The following is a 27,975-nucleotide window of genomic DNA, read 5'->3' on the forward strand; positions in this document are numbered from 1 at the left end:
TGTTACATCTTAATTTATTTTATTTCTTTACAAATTAAAGATGCATTGAAAAATAAACCAATGAAGAGAAATGAGAGGTCCAGAGCAGGGGCATCCCAGGCTGGGAGCAGACAAGCCTGGCCACCATCAAGCCTAGCCCTTGTCCTGCCCCAGCCAGTTCAGGTTGGAAGATAGCTGTCAGCCACTCTGTCAATACCACAGCTCGAGTGGTGTCCGGGCAGGAGAGAACAGAGCTCCAGCCACCTCTGCCTCTCTCCCCAACAACTCCCAGCTTGGAGAATCAGTGTTTCCAGTGGGAGCGCAGAGTGGGAGAGGGGCTGGCTCTGTGAGGTATTGCAAGTTGATGACCAGGCTCCCTACAGAACCATCCAGTGTTGGAGCCTCTCCAGCTGGAAAAGAGGCTGGTACCTCTTCCAGGTCCTAATCTTTGCAATTCATTTCCCAGGCTCATTCATCTGTGACAATGTGCCTCTATCCACTGAGTGATCACCAATCATTACAGGAAAGAGAGAAAAGCTAATCAGCCACTCTCCATAACTTTTGACTTGGTTGCTGATTTCTAGGCCCAAGGACTGACCAACCACTTTTCTCTCCACCATCTATGGTCTATACCCCAGCTCTTGTGCACCTGTATGTTTCATCCCTAATATAGGAAGTTGTTGATGACACTGAGCTGAATTAGCACCCCCCCCCCTGGGATTCCCACTCCTTCCTGCCTGCCCCTCTCTTCTTGGAGGCTGGTCCAAGGGGACATATTATATTGCCAGAGTCTGGGTGCCTCCAAATCCCCCAACACCGAATCATATACAGTGAACTGAGAAACTACATTCATTACGACAGGATTAGCAGGAAAAGGAGGATAAAGTGAGGGGATAGGGGCACCTTCCATCAGCAGGACATGACAGAGTGGTAGGATACTTGATCCCAGAAAGGTGTCTCCTTATACCTCCCCCACCCCCCAAAGAGATTGAGGTCAGCTTACATGACTTAGATACGGAACTGTTCCAATTTCTCTGCCATCCTGGGATACTTTCTGGAAGCTGGCCTGGGACCCTATTGCCATTTACCCACTTGCTCTAGCTCAGTAGCTGCCGAATTTCCTTGTGCATATGACAGAGAAAGTCCACATACGATGCTCCTCCGCTCAAGCTCTTGTCTTCCACCAGGAAGTGCTTGAACAGCATCTCCAGCTTATCCTCCTGTTTCACCACGATAAGCTATGGCCAAAAGATAGGGTCATTAGGCAGCACCAAAAAGAATGAAATATGCCCTAACATCCCATTATCCAATCACTTATTCCCACCCCCCTTCCGGGGGAGGACTTGACAAAGTAAGAAATGCAGGGTTTAGATCAGTGTTACCTTCATGTACCGTGATCGCTGTGCCCTTAAGCTATCAATGAGGCCTCGCACTTTCTTGGACAGCGGATTATCCAAAACTGGCAAAATGCTCTGCAACACAAAATTAATTTATCCTTATGGTAAAGATACTCTGAGCCAGTCACATGGGGCAGCACAGAGGTATTCATCATCTGAAACGAGCCTGGGAAATGACAGCACCCTCCCTGCTCCCCAAATACTACCTGCTATTCAAGGGGACTAGCACCCAAGATTTACTGGCTCCCACTCATATCACAAAATGCATTTCCACACCCATATTCCCCTTGACTTCCTGCTCTCACCAAGCCACTGGTGATCTGACTGAAGGAGGAGACATTGAAGAGGCTCTGGACAACACCCTGCTGGACACTTGCTCCCACCCACAGGAAGAGGTTGAGCCCATTCTCCAGCAAATATATATCCCCATTGCTTAGACGCTCTTCAGATGCTCGAACTGCTGGCGGTTCAGTGGCACTCTCAATGGGAGACTTTGTCTAAACAAGAGGAAGGGGGCAAAAGGTTATTTACCAAGGACCATAAGACACATTTGTGCCACCACCACCCACACACACACACACACAAAATTTCAGAAAGCTAAATCTCAGTAACTTTCTTAGTGTGGAAATTACATCAGATAATGTAGGTTAAAAACAAATTCACTGGTGTTAGACACAGATAATATTAACTCCTCCCTTCCTCTTATGATGCCCCTTTCTCAATGCAATGTCTCACACCCCAGCCCTCAGTCGCACCAATGGTAGAAGCCGAGGATAAAAGAAGACATTGGTCTCAGCCACATCCATGGAAGTAACCAGCTGTCGGACATAGGCACGGTCATCAGTAGTGACTTCAGCTCCAGGCTGCAGGACATCACTCTTCAACACACAGTTCAAGTAAACTGGGAGTAGCTTCATGCACTCAGGAAGAATCAACTGCAGGGGTTATTAAAGTAAAGTTAATGATCATGAGAAATCTCTCCCAGGTGGAAAAATTTGTCCCAGCAATTCCTTCAATGGGCTTGTCCTACCTGTCCTGCAGAGGAGGGGCTGGCACAGTTTTTTCTGTAACAGGCCAGGATCTGGGCACACTGAGTGATGAGAGTATCACGAACAGTCTTCACAGGGCTATTGAGGACCCCCCGGTATGCTGGAAAGGGAGACAGCACAGTCACTGACTGGCCACCCCATCACATGTGCTTTCCTGCCACCATACCTACCTGGGAGTGCTGCATCATTGACAGTCACCTCTCTCTCAGCCCCAATCCCACTTCCCAATCCCTGCCTCTACCCTCACCGAACTTGGCCATGTAGTTGATGAGCGTGTCAGTCTCACAGTTTCGATACAGATCAGCCAGCTGGGTGCAGCAGTTCAGGGCCAGGTTGTGGATGCGGAGCCGTCGCTGCCCTGCACAGCTGGTGTAGAGCAGGGCACACTAGGGGAAAGGAGAAGGGGAGAACTCATACCCTTCCCTCACCAAAGCCCTCTGAAAGCCTGTTCTTTTGCTGTATTATTAAGCTAAAAGAAAGACATGAGCCACCCTTCCCCAGACTCTTCTAGTCCTCTCCCCTCCCCTCCTACCTTCTTCGTAGCAGCCCATTTATAACCAGTATGATACTTGACACTTCCTCCCCAGCCCCTGCCTGCTGCCTGCTACCTGCAGGAGGGCTCCACTCTCTTCGTTGAGCCGATCATCATGCTTGAATTCCACAGTCACCGTCTTGTCCCCATCCAGCCCAGCCAGCTCCACATCTGTTGTGTTGCTCATGTAGAAAGCCCCAAAAAAATCTACCGCACGGATACCTGAGACCACGTGGATAGGGTCAGGGCTACAGATATCACAGATGCCACTTGCCTCCCTCCCAGGTTTAGCCCCCAACCTGCTCTTCTCTAACCAGGACTGACCAGTGCTTGTCCGAACGCGCATCACAGCATCAAAGCCAACAACCTTCTGTACATCCCGACGGAGGTCACTCAGGAACCGTTCCTGGTCATTCTCCACCTGCAGCCCCCCAGGCCCAGAGTCACATCACTGACTACATTACGTCCTGAGGACTATCTCCCTGCATCCCCTCCACTCTACAAGCTGCTGAATCATAACAACAGTGGAGATGATAATAACGATGATAATGATAGCTTTTAAGCATTTACTATATGCCAAATACCACATTAAGTATTTTACATATAACTATTTGACCCTGATGAAAAACCCTAATTAAGTATTAAAATCCCATTTTACCGATGAAACAAAGAAACAATAATTGAGTAATTCTCTTAGGTCAGACTCCTAGTATTCTGGGAGGGCCAGAATAACAACTAAGGACAATTCCAAGCCTCATGCTCCTAACCACTACCCTTGTGGTTCTCTTCTTTATGTTATAGTCTTCTCCTTCACTAGGATTCCTATTAATGAGTCAGCAGCTAAAGAACTACTCCATGTGTAAGCAGATATTCCCAGTCCTGCTTCCACTTGCCACCCAGAGTCCCATATCCTACCTGAAAGCAAGCATATTTGTAGACAGAGCCACCAGTGAGCTGGGGTACAACAGAGAGTGTGGCCACATCCACATACTGGTTAGGGAAGAGGAAGAGATCTACACAGCAGCCTTGGGCCACACACTCTTTGGCCAGGGTCTGATAGGCACCTGTCTGAGGCTGGAACAGAGTCTGGGGAAGAATAGAAGAAAACATTCAAATACTTCAGCTCTACCCTATTTGAGAACTATATGTTTAATACAGGATATTCAAATATATCTAAGACTTCAGATCTATTTCGTAGGTTATTTGCAACACTAGTAGGACATTCTCTAAAAAAAGAATCTATCGAGGGCTTTGAGATGAGATGGGGTAGAGAGGTGTGGGAGCACTAGAGAAGGTTGGCAGTCATGGACTTGACATGTGAAAGAGCAGGGTGTCTAGTCCCAGTCCCCCTTCAAGAAAGTTAAGAGTATTGCATTGTGAAGAATTACCACCTTCCTCTATAATGGAAAGTCCTCCCCCCATCTCCCAGTCCCACACCTTCTCCTTGTCTGTGTTGATCAACTTCCTGTCGTCTCTGTTCTTCAGTTTCCCTGGGGCCTCTGCAATGGGCAGGGAGGTATGGAACAGAAACAGCTTCCCTGCACACTCAGCAGCCTAGGAAAGAGAGGACTACTTGTTCATTCTTTCCTTTATTCAGCTATTATTCATTTATTCCTTCCCTCGTCATTTTGTCATTGCCAGATATGTCAGATATGCCAGTGATGAGTTACTGGACAGTCATCAATCACTAAAGAAACAGGGGTTATATCCCAAGGTAGCAGATGGTCAAAGGAAAGCAAGGCAGAGGAAGTTGCCAAGGTTCTAGCCTTACCTTTAGAGCCTCCATCCCAGCCTGAATAACTGGGGCAAATACTGTTTCTGTCTCCCTTGTGTCTGCGAACATTTCAGGAATCTGATCCAATAAGCTGAAGAGACAGGTGATGGAAGGCAATCAAAATTGCTATCCAGACTTGATTCCTCAGTCCTCAATTCTCTGAAGAATCTAGTGGCCTCTAGACTGAAACTCCTGAGGCACAGTCCCTATCCATCTGCTGACCCCTCTGCTCAACTGTCTGGTCTTCTTTGATTGTACCCACCCCACTCCCACTTTATCTCTACAATCTGGCTCTTACCTCGTGATGACTGCCCGAGACTCGCTAACGTTGACAAGGAAGCCATCCAGCAGCGGCACAAACATGTCAGCCACATCAGATACAACCATCATCTGTGGCTGGGCCAATGAGCTCTTCACATTGTAGAAGTGGAGCACCTTATTATAGGTGACAAAGCCAACACGGATTGCTGATTCTTCTGTTCCTCCCTCCCTGTAGAAGGTAGCATCGTTACCCATACTTGCCATCTTCTCCCCAGCCAACTTCATGACCTCAAGCTCTATCTACTGAGTCAAGCCGGAACCCTCCCACCCCCATGATTTTGTCCAAAGGAAGCACCTTGTCTCCAGAAGTCTCACCTAGGTAGAAAGTCTAACAGTGACTTGAGCTCCTCACAGAGGAGCCTAACAAGACCACTCCTGATGGCATTGTAGGAGACGTCAATCATGAAGATGAAGGCAGGGGGGCTGGGGAACTTATTGTTCTGCAAAAGAAGGAAATGTTGGGGAGAGAGGTATGGGGTATTGGTAAGCAAACTAGTTGACTAGAGAGAAGTCAACATCAAAGAGGACAACAAAAGGGTGAGGGACGAACACAGCAACACAGCGATTCTTAGTCTCAATGTGCTCCACCCACTGCTCCTCCCCATGCAACTTTCCTTTACCTTGCAGTAATCTACAGTGGCCAAGAATTCATAAGAGCCCAGGGATAGCTCAGGACGGTCATAAGCATCCACACGTTTGCCAGTATGATCCAGATGTTGAAAATACTGGGGGGGAACTGTGGGGAAGCATGCAGAAATTACTCAAATGTCCACTCTCAATCTTAGAAGTCTTGCCCTGGCTGAGCTCACTCTACTGCCCCACATCCCCATATATGCCCTATTCCCCAGTTCCCGAATAATGGAACCTCACCTATATAACTAGAAAGAAAATAATGAAGATGCAGTACAAAACACCCCCCAGTCCCAGCCTCTGTGAACATACCATCATTGATACAACTGCAAAAGCAGCACTGAAAGCGCCTCCCTCCTTCAATGAACTGCATGAAGGGACACATATATGCTTTGCAGCGATTGCAGCGCAAGGGGCCAGATTCCCCATGGTCCACAACATAGGGTGACACCTAAGGAGCAAAGGAGAAGAGCTCACACAGAGAAAAGCTACAGTGGGTTGAGACATGTGGCAATAGATGAAGAGGAACGACCTGGAAGGAGGAGGGCATAGCTAAGATATTTTGCCTAAGGAAGGAGTACAGTCTCTGCCTCTCTCTATCTCTCTGTGACTATCATAAATAAATAAAAAAAAATTAAAAAAAAAAAATTTAGGAAGGAGTACAGTGAAGGGGAATGAAGATAAATAATGAGGGTACTGGTGACAGGAATGTTCCTAAGAGTTCAAATTCTATAGTTTCCTCTTCTTTCTCCTCTTTAGAATTCCACTTCTTGAATGAGAAGACCTGTGAAAATGGACCTACCAAATCAGGGGCTGCCACAGGCATATAAGGAGAAAGCCAAAGATTATCTAGGATTCTTATTTTTGGCCCTATCTTCAATTATCTTCACTCTTGCCCTAGGAATCTTTTTTTTTTTAAAGGATTTACTTTTTTTTTTTTTTTTTTAATGATAGTCACACACAGAGAGAGAGAGAGAGGCAGAGACACAGGCAGAGGGAGAAGCAGGCTCCATGCACCGGGAGCCCGACGTGGGATTCGATCCTGGGTCTCCAGGATCGCGCCCTGGGCCAAAGGCAGGCGCCAAACCGCTGCGCCACCCAGGGATCCCACTGCCCTAGGAATCTTAACTTTGCTTCCTTCCCCAACCAAGTACCTGGGACACTGACCCTCCCCCATCCCTGGGTTTCTGTGACACCTACCTACCAATGACCCAAGTAGATGTTATCCTACAAATAAAAGATCAGCGGCCAAGTATCTAACCATCCCCATTGAGACCCAGAATGAGAAAAACACAGAGCAAGACAGAGAGAAGCAGGATGTAAACTGAGTCTTGAGCTTCCAGTTATAGAGAAATCCATCCTAAATTGGAGGATGCTAGGCCTCCTCTTACCAACATGAGGCTATCCTACCAAAGCCTGGCAGAGCAGCTGACAAGCTCGTGCTCTCTTTTCATGCTGATTTCAGGTGATAAATCAGGACCAAGCCAGGTAAGAGAAGGACTATTAGACCCTAATCTACCCTTTTTTCCTATATGCTGTCCTAACATTCCCTAACTTACCAGGGATGATAGGACTGTACAAAAGAAAAACAGGATAAAAAAAAAAAAGAAAAGAAAAAGAAAAACAGGATAATGTACTTGTAATCATTTGGAGATAACCATGCTATGAGAAGCTTCTGCATTCAGCTGTCTCCTCCCCTACAAGTTGGCCCTACCTCTTTTTTTTTTTTTAATTTTTTTTTTTTTTTTTTTTTTTTTTTATGATAGTCACAGAGAGACAGAGAGAGAGGCAGAGACACAGGCAGAGGGAGAAACAGGCTCCATGCACCAGGAGCCTGATGTGGGATTCGATCCCGGGTCTCCGGGATCGCGCCCTGGGCCAAAGGCAAGCACCAAACCACTGCGCCACCCAGGGAACCCCCTACCTCTTTTTCATAGTTTGCCTCCCATATGGACTGTGCTTCCATCCAACAATTTCTTAGGATTTTACCTTCATCCCGACCACCTATGCCAGGAGGCACAGGCCCTGGGGTAGAAAGCTATTGAAGATACTCTCCCTTCACACCCAACCAAGACCTCTTCCATTATGAATGCCAGCATCATTTCTAGGAAGAAGTCTTATTCCCTCGATCTTCCTCCCATTCATTATACTCTAATCCTTTCCTTGACTTACCTCTTCTGGTGGCAGCCTTGCCAGTGGCTTGATAACAGCTGCCAGGGGCACCTGAGCCTGCTTAGCCATGTCAGATGTGCAAGGGATATTATAAGATGTGCATCGGATGTATCGGGGACTTGCATTCCCTGGAGGAGGTAGAAAACCTGGGTCAGATCAGAGAATCCCTCCAGACACTAGCTCTCATTGCTGATACACGCCATCACCACAAAAAATGCTAAAGCGGATGGCAGCTTTTCCCCTAGAGACCAAGGAGGGACTGGTTTCTGATTGAAGACTGACAAAAGCGAGACACCGAGGTGGCTCAGGCGGTTAAGCATCCAACTCTTGATTGCGGCATAGGTCGTGATCTCAAGCCCCACATTGGGCTCCATACTGGGCAAGGAGTCTGCCTGAGATTCTCTCCCTCTTCCTCTGCCCCTCTCCCCATGTGTACTCCCTCTCCCTCCCTCTCTCTCAAATAAATATAAATCTTCAAGAAAAAAATGAGGCTGACAAAAGCTTATCCATAAGCTGATAATCTTGAAGAAAAAGCCCTCACAGGGAGAAATACCCTTCTTACCTTGGTCTTTCACCAGGAAGTTCGTGGTGACTAAGGGTGGCACCTGTCCCCGTACTCCAGTAACAAATGGCTCTGAACCCCGGTTGTTCCTGTCATCTTCAATAACCTGAATCTGTAGGGAAGAAGTGGAATGAGTGAGATGACAGAAAAAAAGGGAACTACCAGGTCCTAGAGAGCCAGGAGAAAAAAAGGCTAGAGCTACAGCACGGAAACTAGTAATTTGCCAAGAATACCTCATGCATCAGGTCTGTTCTCCTTCTGGAGATCACATAAAATGCTACAATGCCAATCTTCCACCCTACAGTCAGCAGCAAAATGCTAGACAGGAAACACTAGAGAATGGACTTCTTTATGAAATGCCCTGATCCCCAATCAGTAGTGACCACCCCCTTCCGCCCCCCAGGAATCCAAGTCTTGTCACAAACCTTCAAACATGATCAGATTCTGCTTCCCTCCCCCATCAAGCCTCCCCTCCCCTCCTCTCACCAAGACACATCTGAGTCAGAGCTGGAAAACAGACAACAGTAACCATGTAAAAAATGAATCTACCTGGAATGACTCTACACTCAATGAAAGCAGAAGGAACAGGGTGAGGAGAGGATTAAACAGAAATGACCAGGTAAGGTGAGGAAGCAGATGCTGCCTTATTTTCAGGTAAGCATCAGTGTGTCAATATGGGAGAAGAGGATTAAGGACCCGATCCTTACAAGCCCAATCCTCAGTCCCCCACATTTTGACAGACCCAGCAAAAGGAAGGGAAAAAAAAGATCTTGCAAAAGTTATCAGATCTTCGTGTAGCTGATGACCTTTGGTCAGTTACTTTAAGATGGTTTGGTAAAACCAGAAAAAGTAAGGGGAGAGTAAGACTCCATATCCCACAGCAGAAAGAGTTGAAACATATCAGAGTCAAACAGACCCTCCAGATGAGAAAGTGGCCCACACTTTTCCCAAACCAGCAGTCTCGTCCCCTGTGAGAAATGCCAGTATTCCCACACTTGCACCTACCCAAAGTTCCTCCACAAGCTGTAGGTAAATCAATCCCCAAAGGGAAGAACCTACCACTCCACTTTGTCCTGTTCTATCAAATGTCACATGCAGGCTCCTAGAGGACCCAGCAGGACCAAAACCAATGCTTAACATGCCAACTGATCCCACCCTTAGAGCCTGATCTACCAACCCATACTCAAAGCACTGCTAACAGCTTGTTATTTCATTACATGGTGATTTGAGACATGCACATCCTTCTGGTTTGTAAAAGCAAGGGTCTAGAAGGACTAAGGGAAGAGGATGGAGAGGGATGGACATGGTGGATGAGGTGAAGATGAGGTCACAGACATGCATGGGTGGCATTAACACAGGGAGGACACGCACACACATACCACCCCCTGCACTTACTGGACTAGGAATGGCATCAGGGTCTATTCTGTGCCTGGTTTTCTGCTGAGGAGGCAGCTCATTGAGTTGCTTTTAGTGTTTTAATAATAAAGGCAGCAGGGGAATACAGGGAGGGAGACAAAAGAACAAGAAGCAGATGTTACTTCTCTCGACCCCGATGAGTTAGACATGAATAGCTGGAGCCCAGCTTATAGTGCTGAAATCAGGCCCTCTCTAGGTTAGAAATTCCAAGTCTCGCTGGCCCAACACAGAGGCTTTAATGGCTCAGACTATGATATAGAAATATAACAGGGCAAACAAGAAGCAAGCAGAGGTTTTACAGGGAGGGGCTGAATGGGAGAAATCTTAAGGAGGAAGAGGGATGTTCCCTCCAAAAGGCCAAACCTCCCATCTAAGGACTGTGCTTATTAAAGAAGCCTTTCTAGGCAGCCCGGGTGGCTCAGCAGTTTAGCACCACCTTCAGCCCAGGGCCTGATCCTGGAGACCCGGGATCGAGTCCCATGTCAGGCTCCCTGCATGGAGCCTGCTTCTCCCTCTGCCTCTCTCTCTCTCTCTCTCTCTCTCTCTCTCTGTGTGTGTGTCTCTCATGAATAAATAAATAAAATCTTTAAAAAAAAAAAAAAAAAAAAAGCCTTTCCTGACATCCAACTAGACTCTCCTTTGCCCTGGAGGGGAAAAAGAGAGGCTGCTTAATCCTCTAGGGTCCCTCTTAGCCAACAGGGTCCTTCACCATGGTAATTCCCCAAAGGAAGAGGGAAGAGAACAGAATGGAATATGACAATGGCTAAGCATGGTGAGGTAACTGACATAGCAAATGTTGTAGACAGAACTATAAACTAGCCCCCACTTAGGAGTACAGTCCCAGCCTCTATTCCAAGTAGGATAAGAAGGCCTAAGGATTCTGATGATGGCTCTAAGGGTGAGATTCACCCTCTTCCTGGGAAAAGCAGCTCCCCCACATTGCCCTTATAAACTATAGATCACTTTCCCCCAACTACATAGCAAAATTCTAGCCAACAAAAGTACTGGAGGTTTCCTCCTAAAATACTGTCCAGCTAGGGGCAGAGAGAAACCAGTGAGGCGTTCCTTCTCTTAACACCTACCATCAGAGAATTCCCACCAGCTCTACCCTGCAGTCCATTAAGTAGACTGCTACCCTGCCAAATCTAAGAGGACAAGACCTGGACCCAGCTACTATTCCATAGAAGGGGAGAGGTTACCATGCTATGTCCAACAGTGACAGAATGCAGCACTCAACCCAGAGCTCTACTGACACTACTTATCACTCTTGGCTTCCCCTCCGTTCCTGCCCAGCTATGGAGTAAAATTGCCTCCAAAAGTCTTCCGGGGCCTCAAGCTCCAGTTCAAAGAGTCAAAAATCAAATCTAGGTTCTACATCTACAAGAAGATGAATGAAAAGGGAAAATAATCGGAAAATGCTAGGCAAACATCTCATCTAGATTGACTCATTTTTCTGGCAGCCACAAACTCCTTCCCTAGGACCACATAAGTATCTACTTACAGGGCTTGGGATGGCATCAGGATCCAGGCGTTTAGGAGGCAGTGGTTGAGGAGGCCCAGGCTGACTGCCAAAAGTGGGTGCTCCTGGGTAGGGACTTCCATAATTGGGCTGAGGACCCCGGGCTGGTCCAAAGGAACCTGAGAGACAATGGCACAAGATTCATAAATTCAAAATCCCTCCCTGTTTCTTCTTAAGGCCTCAGGAAAATGGCTAGACTCCTCTAAGTGCAGAATTATGAGGTAATAGCCATTCAGAGAAAGGCCACACTATCTGAACTAATACCCTGAAACTGTCCATCTAGTTCACTACTTAGCAAGCAATACTAAAAGCAAACAAAAAAACACCTGAATAGCTGAAGCCTTTGGCTCCTAGACGGACCTTGGGAAAAAACTCACCATTTTGCTGCAGCTGATAGCCTGGCTGCTGGGAGGAGTGCATAGGTGGTGGTGGTCCTGGCGGCCCAGTCATTTGGGTGCCAGGAGGCAGAGCTTGAGGAGGAGGTGAGGACACGTGGTTGGGCTGGCTCAATGAGGGCCCCCCAAAACCCTGTCCAGGCAGGAATGGACCAGTCATCGAAGGCATCCGAGGACCCCCTGAAGCTGGGGATGTGAAGGTGGAGGCCTGTGGTGGGGCAGATCGCTGGGGAGGCTGGGCCCCAAGATGACCCTGGGCCTGGCTAAGGGGAGGAGCCTGGCCCTGAGGATAAGAGCCATACAGACCAGGGTTGGGGAAACTTCCTGAGGCTGAGGCCAGTGATGCTGGTGAGCCTGAGAAGTAGAAGAGGTAGAGTCAGAACCCTAGTCATTTTGCCTTCTTAATCAGTAAATCACTCCTTTTCCACATGAGGAGCAAGAATGGTTGTCCCATTGGCTGGCATTCAGAAACACTAGAAATAAAAGGGATTCAGGTATACCCCAGAGTCTGATGCTTCTAAAAAGAAGGAGATAGTCACATTCCTGCGGTCATTTCTACTCACCATAGCCTAGCCCCACAGGGGGAAGGGCTGGGGCCACAGCACCACTGATCTGCATTCCGGCCAGCTGAGCAGTCACCTGTGCACTTGTCGGGGGAGGACCATAGGGCTGAAGCACAGTTGGCTGGCTGACCACAGGGGTCAAAGGGACTGACCCAAAGGGCTGAGACCCAGGGAACCTGTGAGGACAAGGAAGGCAGAGATGACAAGCATGCTGGCACACCCTTCAAAGTTGGCAGGAGCTCCATAGCATACAGGAAACTATACTTTTCTACAGCATCTTACTGTCATCCTGGGCTGTTTTATGGCTTTGTACTTTTGTACACTTGTAAATACATTACATTCCCAATGATCTACACTATGATTATCCATGGAAAATCTTGTTTTCCATTAGGTTCACTCCACAAACATATGCCAAGCACCCTCAGATCAAGTATTTACTCTACTAGATTATCACTTCCTCTGACTTAATCCTTTGTTGAAAAATTGCCTCAATAAACAAACAAAACACTTCAGTATTGTAAGTAGAAGTCCTGAAGAAGCTGGAAAGTGTGCAGATGCATTAACACAATAGGCACTTAATAAATGTGGGATAAAACAAATGCAGTTTGTTTTACTTTTAAACCAAAGTATTGGGATCCCTGGGTGGCGCAGCGGTTTGGCGCCTGCCTTTGGCCCAGGGCGCGATCCTGGAGACCGGGATCGAATCCCACATCGGGCTCCCGGTGCATGGAGCCTGCTTCTTCCTCCGCCTGTGTCTCTGCCTCTCTCTCTCTCTCTGTGACTATCATAAATAAAAAAAATAAATAAAAAAAAAAAATTAAAAAAAATAATAAACCAAAGTATTTAAAAATATATATAAAAATAAATAAATAAATAAACCAAAGTATTTAACTACTTTATCCTGGTAAAGTTGTTAAGAGCAGAGTAGGTCAGCTGAGTTTGACACTCTGTACTAATCAGAAAGATGATGCCAACTCTACTAGAACAGGAAACAGGACATAAACCAGATAGTCTTCTAGCTGAGTTTATCTAGCAAAAGCCTCATTACTTGGATAGCTACACTGGACATTCCCATGGTATTAGATGGGACATTAAAATATAAATACAAAATTATTCCGGTATCATTACATATCAACAAATAACTGCACTGGCACTTATGGTGATATTACTGCAGAAATCTACAACACAGATTATTGTACATAACAAGCTCCATATGTAATTTCATGAATGAATCAAATTCTTCACAATAGTCAGTTACACTGAAATTCCGATTTATCCTTTCTTCTTATTTTGTCTCTACTGAATAACTTGTACTTTATTATATTTGGTTAGTTCCTATTAGTGTTGTAGTTTAACACTTTTCACTCATTCATTCATTCATTCAACTACTCTTTCCTGAGCGTTATGCTAGTCAACCTTTCACCTCCCTAAGCTCTCTGTTGGGCTTAGCATTTCTTGTTTTCCACAGCACCAAACATACTGTTAGCTCCATAGCCAATGCTCATAAATCCGTGTCAGAATAATCATATTCCATGGTCACTACTCCATTAATATGAATACTATCAACTACCCACTGTTACTCCATCACATGCCCTAGTAATATTATCTGTAAACAGGTTCACAACTTATAAAGCATCTCTAAGTGCTTTATTTAATTTAATTATCATAGCAAAATGAGTGCATAGGAGGTGGTGGTCCTGGCAGCCCCTGAGCAGATAGAAGAGTAAGACATGAAGAGTGTTAAGTGGCAAACCAAGCTAGAACCAACCCCAGAACTGATTTTAGTTCAATGTACTTTACTTTGTAATTGTAAAATATAACAGAAATAGAAAAAAAAATACATAGGATAAATATGTACTGATGAATAATTAATCAAACACCAATGTAACTAAAAACAAAGTCAAGAAAAAGAACACACTAGCACCGAAAGTGTCTCTCCTCCATCTCAGCCTCTCCTCCATCACTGCCCTCCTTCTTCTCCCAGAGATAACTACTTTCCTAACTTCCTAATAATCATTTCCTTGTCTTTAGAGCAACGTAATTCAGGGGTGTCTGGGTGGCTCAGTGGGTTAAGCGTCTGACTCTTGATTTCAGAGCCTCATGTCAGATTCTGCGCTGGGCAGAGAGATTCTCTCTCCCTCTGCCCCTTCCCCGCCCCCCTAAAACAACAACAAAAAAGTTCTTTTTTTTAGGGGGGGTTATTTATTTATTTGACAGAGCACACAAGTGAGCACAAGGCGGGGGAACAACAGAGGGAGAGGGAGAAGCAGGCTCCACACCGAGCAGGGAGCTCGACCTGGAGCTTGATCTCAGGACCCTAAGATCATGACCTGAGCCAAAGACAGAGGCTTAACCAACTGAGACACCCAGGTACCCCGACTTTTTAAAACTTTTGTAAATAGAATCATATTATACATACTCCCTGGGTTTGCCTTCTTTTGTTCAACTATGATTATGAAATTCATCTAAAATGGCTGACATTGCCTTTCATCACTAAATGTTATTCCACTAAATAAATAAGCCATGATTTACTTAAGTATTTTAACGTAGATGGATATTTAAGTTTTTCTATTTTTTTAATAATACAGTGTTGCTATTTATACATACATGAATTTTTCTAAGGCATATATCTATGAGTGAATTGCTAGATCATAAGGTATGTATATCTTTAATTTTAAGAGATAATTCCAAATTATTTCCCCAAAGTATCTCTGGGAATCTCTCTGCCCAGCGCAGAATCTGACATGAGTTGTTCTAATTTGCATCTGACCACTGAATAACAGTTCCTACTACACCATATCCTTAGCAATATTTGGGACTGTTAGACTTTAATTTTGCCACTTTGATGGATACATAGTAGAATCTTATTATGCGGGATGCCTGGGTGGCTCAGCGGTTTACCACCTGCCTTTGGCCCAGGGTGTGATCCCAGAGTCCCAGGATCGAGTCCCACACCAGGCTCCCTGCATGGAGCCTGCTTCTCCCTCTGCCTATGTCTCAGCCGCCCCCGCCCCCGTGTCTCTCATGAATGAATAAATAAAATCTTTAAAAAAAAAAAAAAAGAATCTTATGTTTTTTGATTTGGACTTTTCTTATGAGATTCAATAGCTTTTTAATATGTTCTCTCTCTTTTTCAAAATATCTTATTGTACTATACTCACTCCTCTTCTTGTGATGATGTGAGATGATAAAATGCCTACGTGATGAGACAAAGGGAGTAAATGATGTAGGCACTGTGATGAAGTTACTACTGACCCCGTGATAGTACATCAGAAAGAGGATCATCTGCTTCCAGACTGCAGAACGGGAGACTACTATATTGGTTGCTTAGGGTACAGGGGGGATTGAAGGAATAGCTAATTAACAGTAGCTACTGAGCTAAAGGATATGGTGTTTCTTCTTGAAGTGACGAAAATGTTCTCAAACTGAGGTGATGGTTGCACATATCTGTGAATATACTAAAAACCAATGAACTGTATACTTTAACTGGGCAAACTGCGTAGTATGTGAATTTTATCTCAATTAAGTTGTTTTTAAAAATCCAGCCAGGGATCCCTGGGTGGCGCAGTGGTTTAGCGCATGCCTTTGGCCCAGGGCGCGATCCTGGAGACCCGGGATCGAATCTCACATCAGGCTCCCGGTGCATGGAGCCTGCTTCTCCCTTTGCCTGTGTCTCTGCCTCTCTCTCTCTCTCTCTGTGACTATCATAAATAAATAAAAATTAAAAAAAATAAAAAAATAAAAAAATAAAATAAAAATCCAGCCAAATAAAATTGCCCTAAAACCTCATACCTCCTGCCAGCTTTTGCTCCTCCTTTAGCCAAACATTACAAAGAATTGGTCTTTATCTTCACGTCTTTGGTTCCTATTTCCCTTTCTTTTTAAATATCATTCTTTCTGGGTTTATTTTCCTGGTTTTTTTTTTTTTTTTTGAGATTTTATTCATTTATTCATGAGAGATACAGAGAGAGAGACAGAGACACTGGTAGAGGGAGAAGAGGCTCCCTGTGGGGAGCCTAATGTGGGACTCAATACCAGGACCCTGGGATCACAACCTGAGTCAAAGGTAGATGCTCAGTCACTGAGCCACCCAGATGCCCTATTTAATAGTTTTCTCAACCAAGGTCTATACATGGTAAACTCTCAGTCTGTTTGTAAATGTCTTTATCTGTGCTTTCTCCTAGCTAAGTATAAAATTCTGCACTGACAATTATATTCCCTTAATGCTTTTAAGATACTAGTCCACTATCTGATCTCCTATAATAGTCTCTATTTAATCTAGTCAATTTATTTTCTCTCTGAGAATCCTTTACAGCCTGAGTTGAGAGAGTGTAGTTGTTTTACATTTACTTCTATAATATACTCCCTGATACTGCCACCCAAGATGACATTTTTTTAAAAAGTTTATAAATATAATTTCCAGGGGCACCTGGGTGGCTCAGTTGGTTAGGTGTCTCTGCCTTTGGCTCAGGTCATGATCTCAGATCCTAGGATTGAGCCCCACGTTGCACGTTGGACTCCCTGCTCAGCGGAGCCTCCTTCCCCGCCTCCACTCCCCCTGCTCATGCTTTCTCTCGCTATCTCTCTTTCTCTCTCTCAAATAAATAAAATCTTTAAAAAAGAAAAAAAAAAAAGAAATTCAATTTCCATAGCATTTGATTCATTCATTCTTTTTAAGTGTACAGTTCAATGACTTTTAGTAAATTTGTGAAGTTGTACAACCATCACCAGAATCCAATTTTAGAACATTTTCATTACCAAAGAAGATCCCCTGTGGGGAGCCGATACAGGACTCAATCCCTGGATGGGGATCATGCCCTGAGCTGAAGGCAGATGCTCAACCACTGAGCCACCCAGGTGTCCCCAAAATACTTATCTTTAAAAAGAAGTGACTGATGGATTCAAGAGTAGAAGTACAGAATCCTATTAGGAGGTTGTTGTAGTAGTTCAGGTTTAGGATGGTAGTGGTAGGGGTGGTGAGAAAGAGATTTGGGATATGTTTCACAGGTAGAGTTAGTATGATTGCATGTGAGACAAGAGAGAAAGAATAAGTGTGAATGTCTTTTAACCTGCTAGCTTAAGCAACTGGGCAAATAGTAGTGCAGAAGCCTGCTTCTTCTTCTGTCCATGTCTTTGCCTCTCTATGTCTCTTATGCATAAATAAATATAATCTTTAAAAAAATAAAAATAAGTATTTTTTTAATTAGTAGAGAATGAGGAGAATATATGCTAAATTTTTAACAGATACTATTTTCAGTAATCACATTTGTGATAATGTTAGTACTATTTACTGAGACTACTGTATATAATAATGGATAAAATAAATGAGAAATTATGGCATACTTCAATATTCTAATTCCATCATCCCCATGGCCTCAAGAAAAAGAGGAGATGGGGTGCCTGGGCTCAGTTGGTTGGGTGACTGGCTTTTGGTTTCAGCTCAAGTCATGATTTCTGGGTGTTGGGCTCTGTGCTCAGCGGCGTTGTCTGCTTGGGGATTCTCTCCCAGTGCCTCCCCCTCACTTGCACACATAGGGGCATGCTCTCTCTCTCCTTCAAATAGTTAAATAAATCTTTAAAAAATAAAATAAAAAGAAGAGATACAGATATAATAGGATAAGAGAAGTCTCTATAGTCTTGAATTTGAATTGGAAGTACAAATATAAACTAAAAACAACATATTTATATGTGTAGATATGTGTTTCTTAACTATGCCCACTGAAAAGGACCAGAAATAACCAATCAGGTAGCAACAAACATGCCTAGTGCCCCATAAAATGTCATTTCTCACCAACAAAATAAAGGATTTTTTGGAAAAATGGCTAATTCCTAGTCTGGGGTTTAAAATATATAAGATAATCTTAGAACATCTTATCATACCCAAAGATTCCTTAGGATCATCCCAAAAGTACTCAGGATTCAAATTGAAGAGATTCCCATTGGTCAAAGATGGGGCACTCTAAGCTTTAATAATGATGGTTAACTACAGTGGACTGAAACCTAGCAAATATGCTTAAATTCACAATAACATTAAGAAGGAAGAATTGGGAGGAATTAAGAAGGAAGAACTGTGCACCTGGGTGGCACAGTTGGTTAAGCATCTGACTTGGTTTTGGCTGGGGTCATGATTTCAGAGTGGTGTGATCAAGCACAGCAATGGGCTCTGCTCAGTGCAGAATCTGTCTGGAGTTTCTCTCTCCCTCTGCCCCTTGCCCACTGCACACTCACTCGCTCGCTCTCTTAAATAAATAAATCTTTTTTTTAAAAAAAAAGGAAGAAATGGGGCAGCCCAGGTGGCTCAGAAGTTTAGCACTGCCTTCAGCCTGTGGTGTGATCCTGGAGACCCAGGATTGAGTCCCACGTCAGCTCCCTTCATGGAGCCTACTTCTCCCTCTGCCTACGTCTCTGCCTCTGTGTGTGTGTGTGTGTGTGTGTGTGTGTCTCATGAATAAATAAATAAAATGTTAAAAAAAAAAAAAAAGGAAGAAATGGTCACCTTCAGTAAATAAGAGAGGACCAATTCATTCTCTTATAAACTGGTAAATAAAGGTAAATGAATTGCACGAGTGGTAACCAAATAACACATGAGGAGAAATGTCAATAATTATATTCAAACAAATAAATAAATGAAAAAGAATTTAAAAGTATCACCATCTTGGAAACCCAACAAATTCATAAACATATATATTAATAAGCACTAACAACTGCCAACACAAAACTATCACAAAAAAAAAGAAAACAAGATATTAAGAAAACAAGTCTCTGGATCAAGCTGCCAATTGGCAAAGAATACAAAGAACAACACATGGAACTCTGAGATGGAATTTGCAACCAGGAGAATCCAGACTGTGGGAAATTCTTTAGGTCAATTGGCTTCAGTTCTTTAACAGATAAATAGAAAAAGAAAGAGATAGAGAGGGAACCTACAGACTTAAAAGACACATCAAGTTGTTTGTTTTTAAATAGGCAAACAACAGTTTGCCACAGTTTATAAACTAAACTGTGGTATCTAGAGATTTGAGTGTAGACAATTTTTAAAAACATAAGAAAGTGGTTACTATAAGAGGATAATCATTACTTATGGGGATAAGGAGAGAGTTATGATTGAATTAAGGCACCTGGAAGGGGCTCAGGTGTGTGGCCGAATTGCATTTCTTCATCTGGGTTGTAGTTATAAGGGGGTTCCCTTTATAATAATTTACTAAAAATAAATAAATAAATAAATAAAAATAAAAAAAATAAAAAATAAAAAAATAAAAAAAAATTTACTAAGCCTGTGCTCACTTCGGCAGCACATATACTAAAATAATTTACTAAGCCACACATTTATTTTATTTTATTTTATTTTATTTTATTTTTTCACACATTTATTTTATATGGGTTGTTTTGGTATGTGTTTTATATTACAATGAAAAGATCGATTGCATAAACAAACAAATGAAGAAATAAATGCAAACATGTTACTCCCCAGCTCAAAACTCTCCAATGGCTTCTCACTGCAACTAAAATCAATTTTACACTTCTTACTACAGCTTACAAAGCACTATATGATATGGCTCTTGCCTATATTCCTGTCTTTTCTCCTCCACTCTCCACTCTACTCTAGCCACACTGGCCTTCTTGCTCTCCTTCCCATCCACCACAATTTTCTCCCTGAGGGCCTTTATACTTGTTTCCTCTATCCAAGACACTCCTCTTCCAGATCTTTGGCTAGCTCCCTTTATCATTTCACTGATGTTTCATATATCATTTCAAGGAGGCTTTCCTTGACCAATGTAGTTAAAACAGCTCCCTACTTCCTCACAAGACATTCTGTATATCCTTACTATCCTTACTCTGTTTTGTTTTTGATATTTGTCTACTTGTTATCCTCTGTGTACTCCACTAGATTATAAGTTCCATCAAGGCAGAGATTTGGTCTGTTTACTGCTTTATCTCCAAACTCTAAGTGGTTCTTTTTTTTTTTTTTTTTTAAAGATTTATTTATTTATTTATGATAGACATAGAGAGAGAGAGAGGGGCAGAGACAGGAGGAGGGAGAAGCAGGCTCCATGCCGGGAGCCTGACGTGGGACTCGATCCCGGGACCCCAGGATCGCGCCCCGGGCCAAAGGCAGGCACTAAACCGCTGAGCCACCCAGGGATCCCCTATCTCCAAACTCTAGAACAACATCCAACACATAAAAATACAAAATAAATATTTTTGGGTAGATGAATAAATGAATTCTCTATACTGCTTCTCAGTGTTTTCCAACACACAAGGTTAGGGAGCACTTCCCGGGCTCTTTCTATAGGCTAACTTTCTATGCTAAACATGTATCTTCAAAAAAAATAAATAAATAAAATAAATAAATAAATAAATAAATAAATAAATAAATAAACATGTATCTTCTGGACACTCAATAAAAATGTCAAAAAGTGACTCTTCCATTACCACACAACACACCCTACTCAGTTATACTTTATTCTTTGTTTACCAAGAAACAAACAACAGTCCAACAGAGATGACTGCTTTTCTTTAATGGACTTCAATATAAAGACAGTTGTTTATTGGATCATATGCCACCAAAATTTTTATCATTTATATGGCTTTTCTTTGAGTATCTTTCCTTTCATCACTGGTCACACCCAAACTTAACCAGTAAGTCCTACTATCTGCCTGATCTAGAGGAAAAGTAGAAATCAGAAGAGACATAAATAATTCTGAGATCCCGGGCAGCCCTGGTGGCGCAGCGGTTTAGCACTGCCTGCAGCCCAGGGCGTGATTCTGGAGACCCTGGATCGAGTCCCACATCAGGCTCTCTGCGTGGAGCCTGCTTCTCCCTCTGCCTGTTTCTCTGCCTCTCTCTCTCTGTGTCTCTCTCATGAATAAATAAATAAAATCTTAAAAATAATAATAATAATAATTCTGAGATTCCTTTTTCTTGTTTCTCCCTGAAGACAGGTTTGGTCGGATTGCAACAATTATGGAAGCTATATGTCTAGTCAAGAAAAAAACTCAAGTTCACAGAAGGAGAAAGAATACACAAAAGAACTTAGGTACAAAGACGGGTTAATGATCTACAGAGTGGACAACAGCAGCACCTATAACCTGGAAAAATGAAAACAAAATACCAAAAAAGTGGAGGGAAAAGAGAAAAGGATCTAAGAGAAAGGCAAAGAAAAACAGTAGAGGAAATAGGCCCTCATCCATTCCTAATTCTTCTAGTTTCATCAGACCCATGTTAGGCTGACCCAAGTACATACCTCTGCATCTGAACAGTGGAGCTTGGCCCATTCTGTACATCTCCTTGGCCAAACTGGCCATATGCAGCCTGGCCACAAGGGGCCTGTGCTGTTGAGGCTGGAGGTGCCTCTGAAGAAGGTGGGGCTCTTGACACACCTGAGGGTAAAGGACAGAAACTAAATGATTGGGAAATAACTTTCTTCTCCACCCTGAGCAAGGAATGTAAAGCAAGTATAAATAAGCTCAGATCTTCCCTGGCATAATACCACAGCTTTGCAATCAAAAGTTTACCATGAACATGCAACTCTAGTTACAGAAGATTGTCAACATGGGTGACCAATCAGAGTCTCTACTCTCCTAGATAGATATAGTACAGGTGAAGCTGTAACCAGAGCTACAAGAATATTGAGGCTTCCTCTGATCACCATAGACTCTCACTCAATCCAGGTCAGTCTAATGTTCTTACCCTAGACAAAAAGTCAACTCTTTAAAAAAAAAAAGAGAGAGAGAAATTTTATTTTATTTTTTTAAGATTTTTATTTATTTATTCATGATAGAGAGAGAGAGAGAGAGAGAGGCAGAAACACAGGCAGAGGGAGAAGCAAGTTCCATGCAGGGAGCCTGATGTGGGACTCGATCCCGGGACTCCAGGATCATGCCCTGGGCCAAAGGCAGGCACTGAACCGCTGAACCACCCAGGGATCCCCAGATATTGTATTTTAAAGTAATCTTTATGGCCAATATGGGGCTCAAACTCACAATCCCAAGATCAAGAGTCACATGCTCCACCAACTTGGCCAGCAAGGCACCCCAAAAAGTCAGTTCTTTTAAGGAAAAGATCCTACTCCAGAACTCAGACACTTAAAGCATATGAGAAAGGTGGTGCAAACGATAATCAAGTAATATACTGAACCAGAGTACAAAGAAAAGTTCCTCTTGGGGAGGTCATTCTGTCAACCTCTTTTTCATATATGCTACTTATTCTAACCATCTTTTCACCCACATCCAAGTGTTGATGCTCCCAATATCACATGGCACGGGAAAGTGTTCTCATAGTTTGGAGACTTTGCCCAGTGGTTCAGTCAGGACAGTTGATTTGCCCTCCCATTAGTGCTGCCACCTTTGTCTTCACAAAAGCTGTACTCTGTCCTTTCTGCTCATCAGGGGTGCATCAAAGCTATTTCTACTACCCCCAACCTTTCTGCATACCATCCCCAACCATCCTTCTCACATGAAATGCAGGGAATTAGTAAGTTGGCACATCACTTTGGAAATGTTGCTGACCCCTATTCAAACAATTGTTCTCTTTTGCTCTGTTCCTCAGTAGAGATTAGAAAATTCAAAACCTGCCTACAGACTAATTAATCTGAACCTGATCACTAGCTATCACAGAACCAGATTCGTTTTCCTTTCAATAACAAAGCTTCCTCTTGAGGCAATGCCAAACTCCATCCTGATAAGCCAGGACTTGAAAGATCAGAAGTGGACTCTGTCCAGCCAAAGTCTCAACCCAGCCTAAGGTTCTTCCAAAGACATGAGACCTAATCTCACCACTTAACAATTTTTTTTCTCAAAATTATATTTAAAATGGTAACACTTCATTCATTTCCCAAATCTTACTTATGCCTTCTTGGTGCCTTCTTTTCCCATATCCCTGTATGGAATTTACTATCTTAAAAAGCATAAAATGTTTGGCATACTCTAAGTCTTCAGCTAGCCTAACCAAAGATCTACCGTTAACCATTTTCCAAAAAGCCATATGGACAATCTGTAGAGTACCAGCTGCTCTTCTTGAAAAAGTAACATAAAAGTCAAACACTGATCCTAAGGCAGCACCAGATTAGTCTTCTCTTATTTCCCTGATATTACAGAGCATCTCAGAAGCAGAGGAAACTCAAGTACTCAAGTGAAAGTAGAAAGATATAAGAAGTACCACTACACTTTTTATCCATGAATTAGTTCCCCATGTCGCAGGGTCATTTATAGATAAAACCATCAATCCAATGAAGCATTATCAATATATATATGAGGAACACGTGAATTCAGCGAGATTTTAGGTTAAAGGGAACCGGCAGTCCTGGCCACAGACTCTGCAGGAGTCGTGACCACAACCTTTCCATCCAGCTGTGAACAAAGCAGGCAGTTGAGGCTGTATAGAGTGACACTCACATGAAGTGAACTGCCACTGAAACTGGAAGATGTGCTTCAACTAGATGTTTTAAGGCAGAACCTACTAAAAACAGGGAAAGGCAGACTGCCCACAGAATTCTCAGTGACTGAGAACCAGAGTCATGTTCCTCAATCCCATCTACCTCAACTCTCTAGGCAGCTTAGGTAGGGCAATGCCACCCAACCTGAACACTACTGATTCCCCTCCTAAGCTCAAAGAAAACTTGGAAACATGGGATCCCTGGGTGGCGCGGTGGTTTGGCGCTTGCCTTTGGCCCAGGGCGCGATCCTGGAGACCCGGGATCGAATCCCACATCAGGCTCCCAGTGCATGGAGCCTGTTTCTCCCTCTGCCTATGTCTCTGCCTCTCTCTCTGTCTCTCTGTGACTATCATAAATAAATAAAAAAATTTAAAAAAAAATTTAAAAAAAAAAGAAAACTTGGAAACATACCTGGGGGAGATGTTTGCTGATAGCCTGGTACTGGGCCATTGTAAGCTCCATAGGAAGTGGTGGGGGCTGTGGACCCTGGTTGCCCACCATAGCTGGATTGATGATACCCTTGGTAGACAGGCTGGGGCTGCCCAAATGGCGGCACAGGTGGAGCTGACTGGTTGACGTTCATTATGAGTGCATCCCCACTTGGTCTCACCTAAAAGATGAGAAAGAAGAGAGAAAATAGTCAAAATCAACTTCTAAAGAGTCAAAATCAATAATCAATAGAAAATAGTCAAAATCAATAGTCAATAGAAAATAGTCAAAATCAATTTCTAAAGAGATATCAGCTATATAGGCTAAAAAGTAAGACATAAAAAAAGACTGACCTTACCAGGCAGTTATCAGCCTAATTGCTCCCATACTACCAGAGAATCTTTGTAATTTTCTGCCCAGCCAGTAGATTACTTCCTCAAAGTAAAGATTTGTTACTGTGAACCCCATGCTTTGTCACTGCCAAGAAGGTATAAATTTCAACTTCAGATAGGTCCAATGGATGGAGCAACAGCCTCCATTCCTTTTTTTTTTTTAATTTTTTTTTTTTATTTATGATAGTCACACACACACACACACACAGAGAGAGAGAGAGAGGCAGAGACACAGGCAGAGGGAGAAGCAGGCTCCATGCACCGGGAGCCCGACGTGGGATTCGATCCCGGGTTTCCAGGATGGCGCCCTGGGCCAAAGGCAGGCGCCAAACCGCTGCGCCACCCAGGGATCCCAAAAGCCTCCATTCCTAAGTGGTATGAGTTCTAGCGTCTAGTCTCACACTGACTCCTGCCACTGATGAACTACTGTGATACTATAAGTAAATGAAACAATGTTCCACTTTCCATTCATTCACTCTAGCATGGATTCATTCAACAAACACTGAATACCCTCTAATATGCTAGTCACTTTTAATCACTCAGGCTACACATATAAACAGATCAGCTAAATTCCCTCCTTCTCAAAAGACAAATACAGAGTAACTGATTAGAGAAATGCAATCCTTTGGCTGAACTGCAATAATTCAAATGCTACTCCATTCCCAGTCTTCCCACCAAAAGAATGTATGGATTTGAGAACGGAAGCACTAAAATCATTAAGTGTAAAGGACACCCACAAACTCTAGCAAGGTACCAGACTCCAGCCAAGCGCAGGGCAGGTACAAAAACTTCTCACAATAACCTATGAAAACAGTTCAAAGATCAATGACAAAGATTTCGTGTAAAAAGATCACCTATCCTTCAAGCAGAGGGACTAGGAATATTTCAAATCCCATGCCCTTCTCCAACTCCGTTTCTGCTTTCCTTATATACCTGTCATGAATCTAGGCCACCACTGAAGTTATTACAATCTTGTCCGGCAACAGAGGGATGACTTAGAGGGCCTTTCGTGGGTCCTTCCAAGAACAAGACTGTCTAATCACATCTAAACAGCCTTATTCCGACTACTCTACAGACAGATGGGGCACAAGAAGCAGGAGAGTTCACAGCCGCTGGAGTAGAACAATGGGCCTCTCCCATTTGCTAGAGAGGGTCATCTTGATTACAGAAACGCTGAGCTGCTCCTGGACTGGAATCCTTGAAACGTAAGCCATCTCAGGTACTGTTCTTCCAAATCCTAAGCCTTGCACTGGTCACAACACTCAGCTTGACAGATGACCCCTTCTTCCCCTGTATCTTCCGAAAGTCAGTGTGAGGGCGGGGGCCGGAGGAAAGGAGCTTCTCCGCCAGGAAATAATCTCACACCCCAGAGTTGGGCGAAAGGCTCAAGTCTGGACTCCATTCTGGGTAGACAGCCGAGAGTGACAACCCAGGGGGCGGGGCAAGCTTCCTAGAACTCTGAAAGTAGTCGAGCTTGTGGAGGCTGGGAGCGCTGGGAATCAAGACCAAGAAGCCAAACTAGCATCTCGGGCCACGACGAGAGGGCTGATCCATTGAGCATGGAGATCGAACGGCTTGCGCCCTTCAACAAGCTCCGGGCAGGAAGTGGGAGCCGGAATCTGGGCCGGGAGCAGAGAAGGGAAGATCTAGAACTGATCCAGGATTCTGGATGCGTGAGGTGAGGGTCTCTCCTCATGCCCCGCCCCCAGGCTCCTCCCTTCCTGCTCAGACCAGACCCCGATCAGGCCAGTGGTACCCCGGCCTCTCCCCTGCTTTCCTACCCACCAACCTCCCGATGCCACTCCTCACCCGGCTCCAGATCCAGGTTCGACTTCGTTCCTAACGTCAAGGCTCCCAGGCCCAACTTCCGGTTCCGAGGGGGACTGAGCGTCGTCCCCGGAAGTTCCTCCCCCACGCCCTGGGGGCGACCACTCCTTCTGCCACGTCTGCAGGAGACGCGGCCTGAAGAACCCGGATGCCGCGCACGCGCCACTGCTCACCTCGCGTCATGGCTCCCCCCGGGGATTCTCCGCAGAATCTTATGCATTTCCGCCTTTTATTTTCCCCCCAGATGTTCTGGTCACTTTATAGTCCCGCTAAGATGCGATCGAGAAGGCTGTGTCAAACTATGTTAAGTAACGCTTCCACAATCCCCCTATGACACATTAGCGACCTCTCTGATCTTTAGTCGTAGCCACTTCCTGCTGACCCCTGACCCCATTGATTTCCGTCTACGGAGATGCTTTCACCTAGGACTTTTACTGGTTCTGAGATCACGGAACATATTATAGTAGAAGGTACTAACTCAGCCTTCAAACTTCGTGTGTTCGAGTTCTGGCTCCGCAGGTCACCAGCTGGAGCAGCTATCTCTGCCTTAGTTTCTTTCATCTGTAAAATGGGAGAGAATACTGAATGCCCTTCTAATAATGGCTTTTTGAGAGGATGGAATTAGACAGTCACATAGATCTCTCTGCCCCATAGCAATCACTCAGTAAATGTCATGTAGTTAACCGTTTTTATACTGTGGCTTAGTTTAGATGCAGAGGTCTGCCAGAGGGTGATGATCTCTGCACTCGGAATGTCCCCCGCCTGTTGGAAGAGCTACAGTTCCTGGAGTAATTATTATCCCATTTAATGAATAGCAATATTGTAGCTAATACTGTAGGATTTTTAAAAACACATTACCTCATTTAACCCTTTCAATAAGAGTTATTCATTTAACTCTTTCTTTCATTTTTTCTTTCTTTCTTTCTTTTTAAGCATGCTATGTGGCAAGCCATATTCTGGGTTCTGGGAATACAGTAGTGAACAAAGCAAAAATTCTTGCTCTCCTGTGATTGTGATTGTAAACATAAACAGTTATATCTGAGGCACAGAGTGATTCATTCACTGAAAAAAAAGTTGCACTTCTACTCTGTGCTGGAAGCTATATTAGGCATTCAGCATGCTTTATTTATTTATTTTTTAAGATTTTATTTATTCATGAGAGACACGCAGAAAGAGACAGGCAGAGACACAGGCAGAGGGAGAAGCAGGCTCCACGCAGGGAGCCCGATGTGGGACTTGATCTCAGGACCCCAGGATCAGGCCCTGGGCTGAAGGCAGGCGCCACACCACTGAGGCACCCAGGGATCCCTGAACATGCTTTAGTGGCAGATTGCACCTGTCCTTAAGAATTTATAGTCAAGGTCAGTGTTTCTCCAGGTGTGATCCTGGGATCAACAATATCAGTATCACCTGGGAACCTGTTAGGAACACAAATGTCAGACCCACCTTAGACATACTGAATCAGAAATTTTAGAGGGGAAACTCAGTAAGCCAAGGTTTCAGGCCCAAGACAATTCCATAGCATACTGAAGATTAAGAACTACTCGTCTAGATTAGTAATTTATCAAAATCAATTTTGTTGA

At 43.9% G+C, this 27,975-nt stretch overlaps 1 protein-coding gene across 4 annotated transcripts; it reads right to left on the bottom strand.

The window, feature by feature from the left end:
* Positions 1-2: 2 nt before the first annotated feature.
* Positions 3-26,708, bottom strand: SEC24C (SEC24 homolog C, COPII coat complex component). Of its 4 annotated transcripts, none has more exons than XM_041748313.1 (24): positions 26,566-26,708; positions 24,156-24,354; positions 21,555-21,690; positions 12,310-12,485; positions 11,729-12,100; positions 11,334-11,470; positions 9,812-9,880; positions 8,417-8,528; positions 7,855-7,982; positions 5,995-6,133; positions 5,673-5,788; positions 5,368-5,492; positions 5,030-5,221; positions 4,729-4,822; positions 4,395-4,511; positions 3,873-4,043; positions 3,282-3,378; positions 3,034-3,179; positions 2,673-2,811; positions 2,407-2,525; positions 2,132-2,311; positions 1,682-1,873; positions 1,362-1,451; positions 3-1,217 (listed from the first exon to the last, which is right to left on the bottom strand). In XM_041748313.1, the coding sequence occupies exons 2-24, from the start codon at positions 24,325-24,327 to the stop codon at positions 1,077-1,079; spliced, it is 3,360 nt and encodes a 1,119-aa protein (XP_041604247.1). In that variant the 5' UTR covers positions 24,328-24,354; positions 26,566-26,708; the 3' UTR covers positions 3-1,076. The 4 variants fall into 4 exon arrangements, with proteins under 4 accessions (XP_041604247.1, XP_041604245.1, XP_041604246.1 ...); XM_041748311.1 differs by lacking the exon at positions 26,566-26,708 and adding an exon at positions 26,375-26,510; XM_041748312.1 differs by lacking the exon at positions 26,566-26,708 and adding an exon at positions 25,499-26,362.
* Between the last annotated feature and the right edge of the window lie 1,267 nt (positions 26,709-27,975).

Source organism: Vulpes lagopus, chromosome 3, assembly GCF_018345385.1.
Source record: "Vulpes lagopus strain Blue_001 chromosome 3, ASM1834538v1, whole genome shotgun sequence".
In the NCBI taxonomy this organism is placed as follows: Eukaryota; Metazoa; Chordata; class Mammalia; order Carnivora; family Canidae; genus Vulpes; species Vulpes lagopus.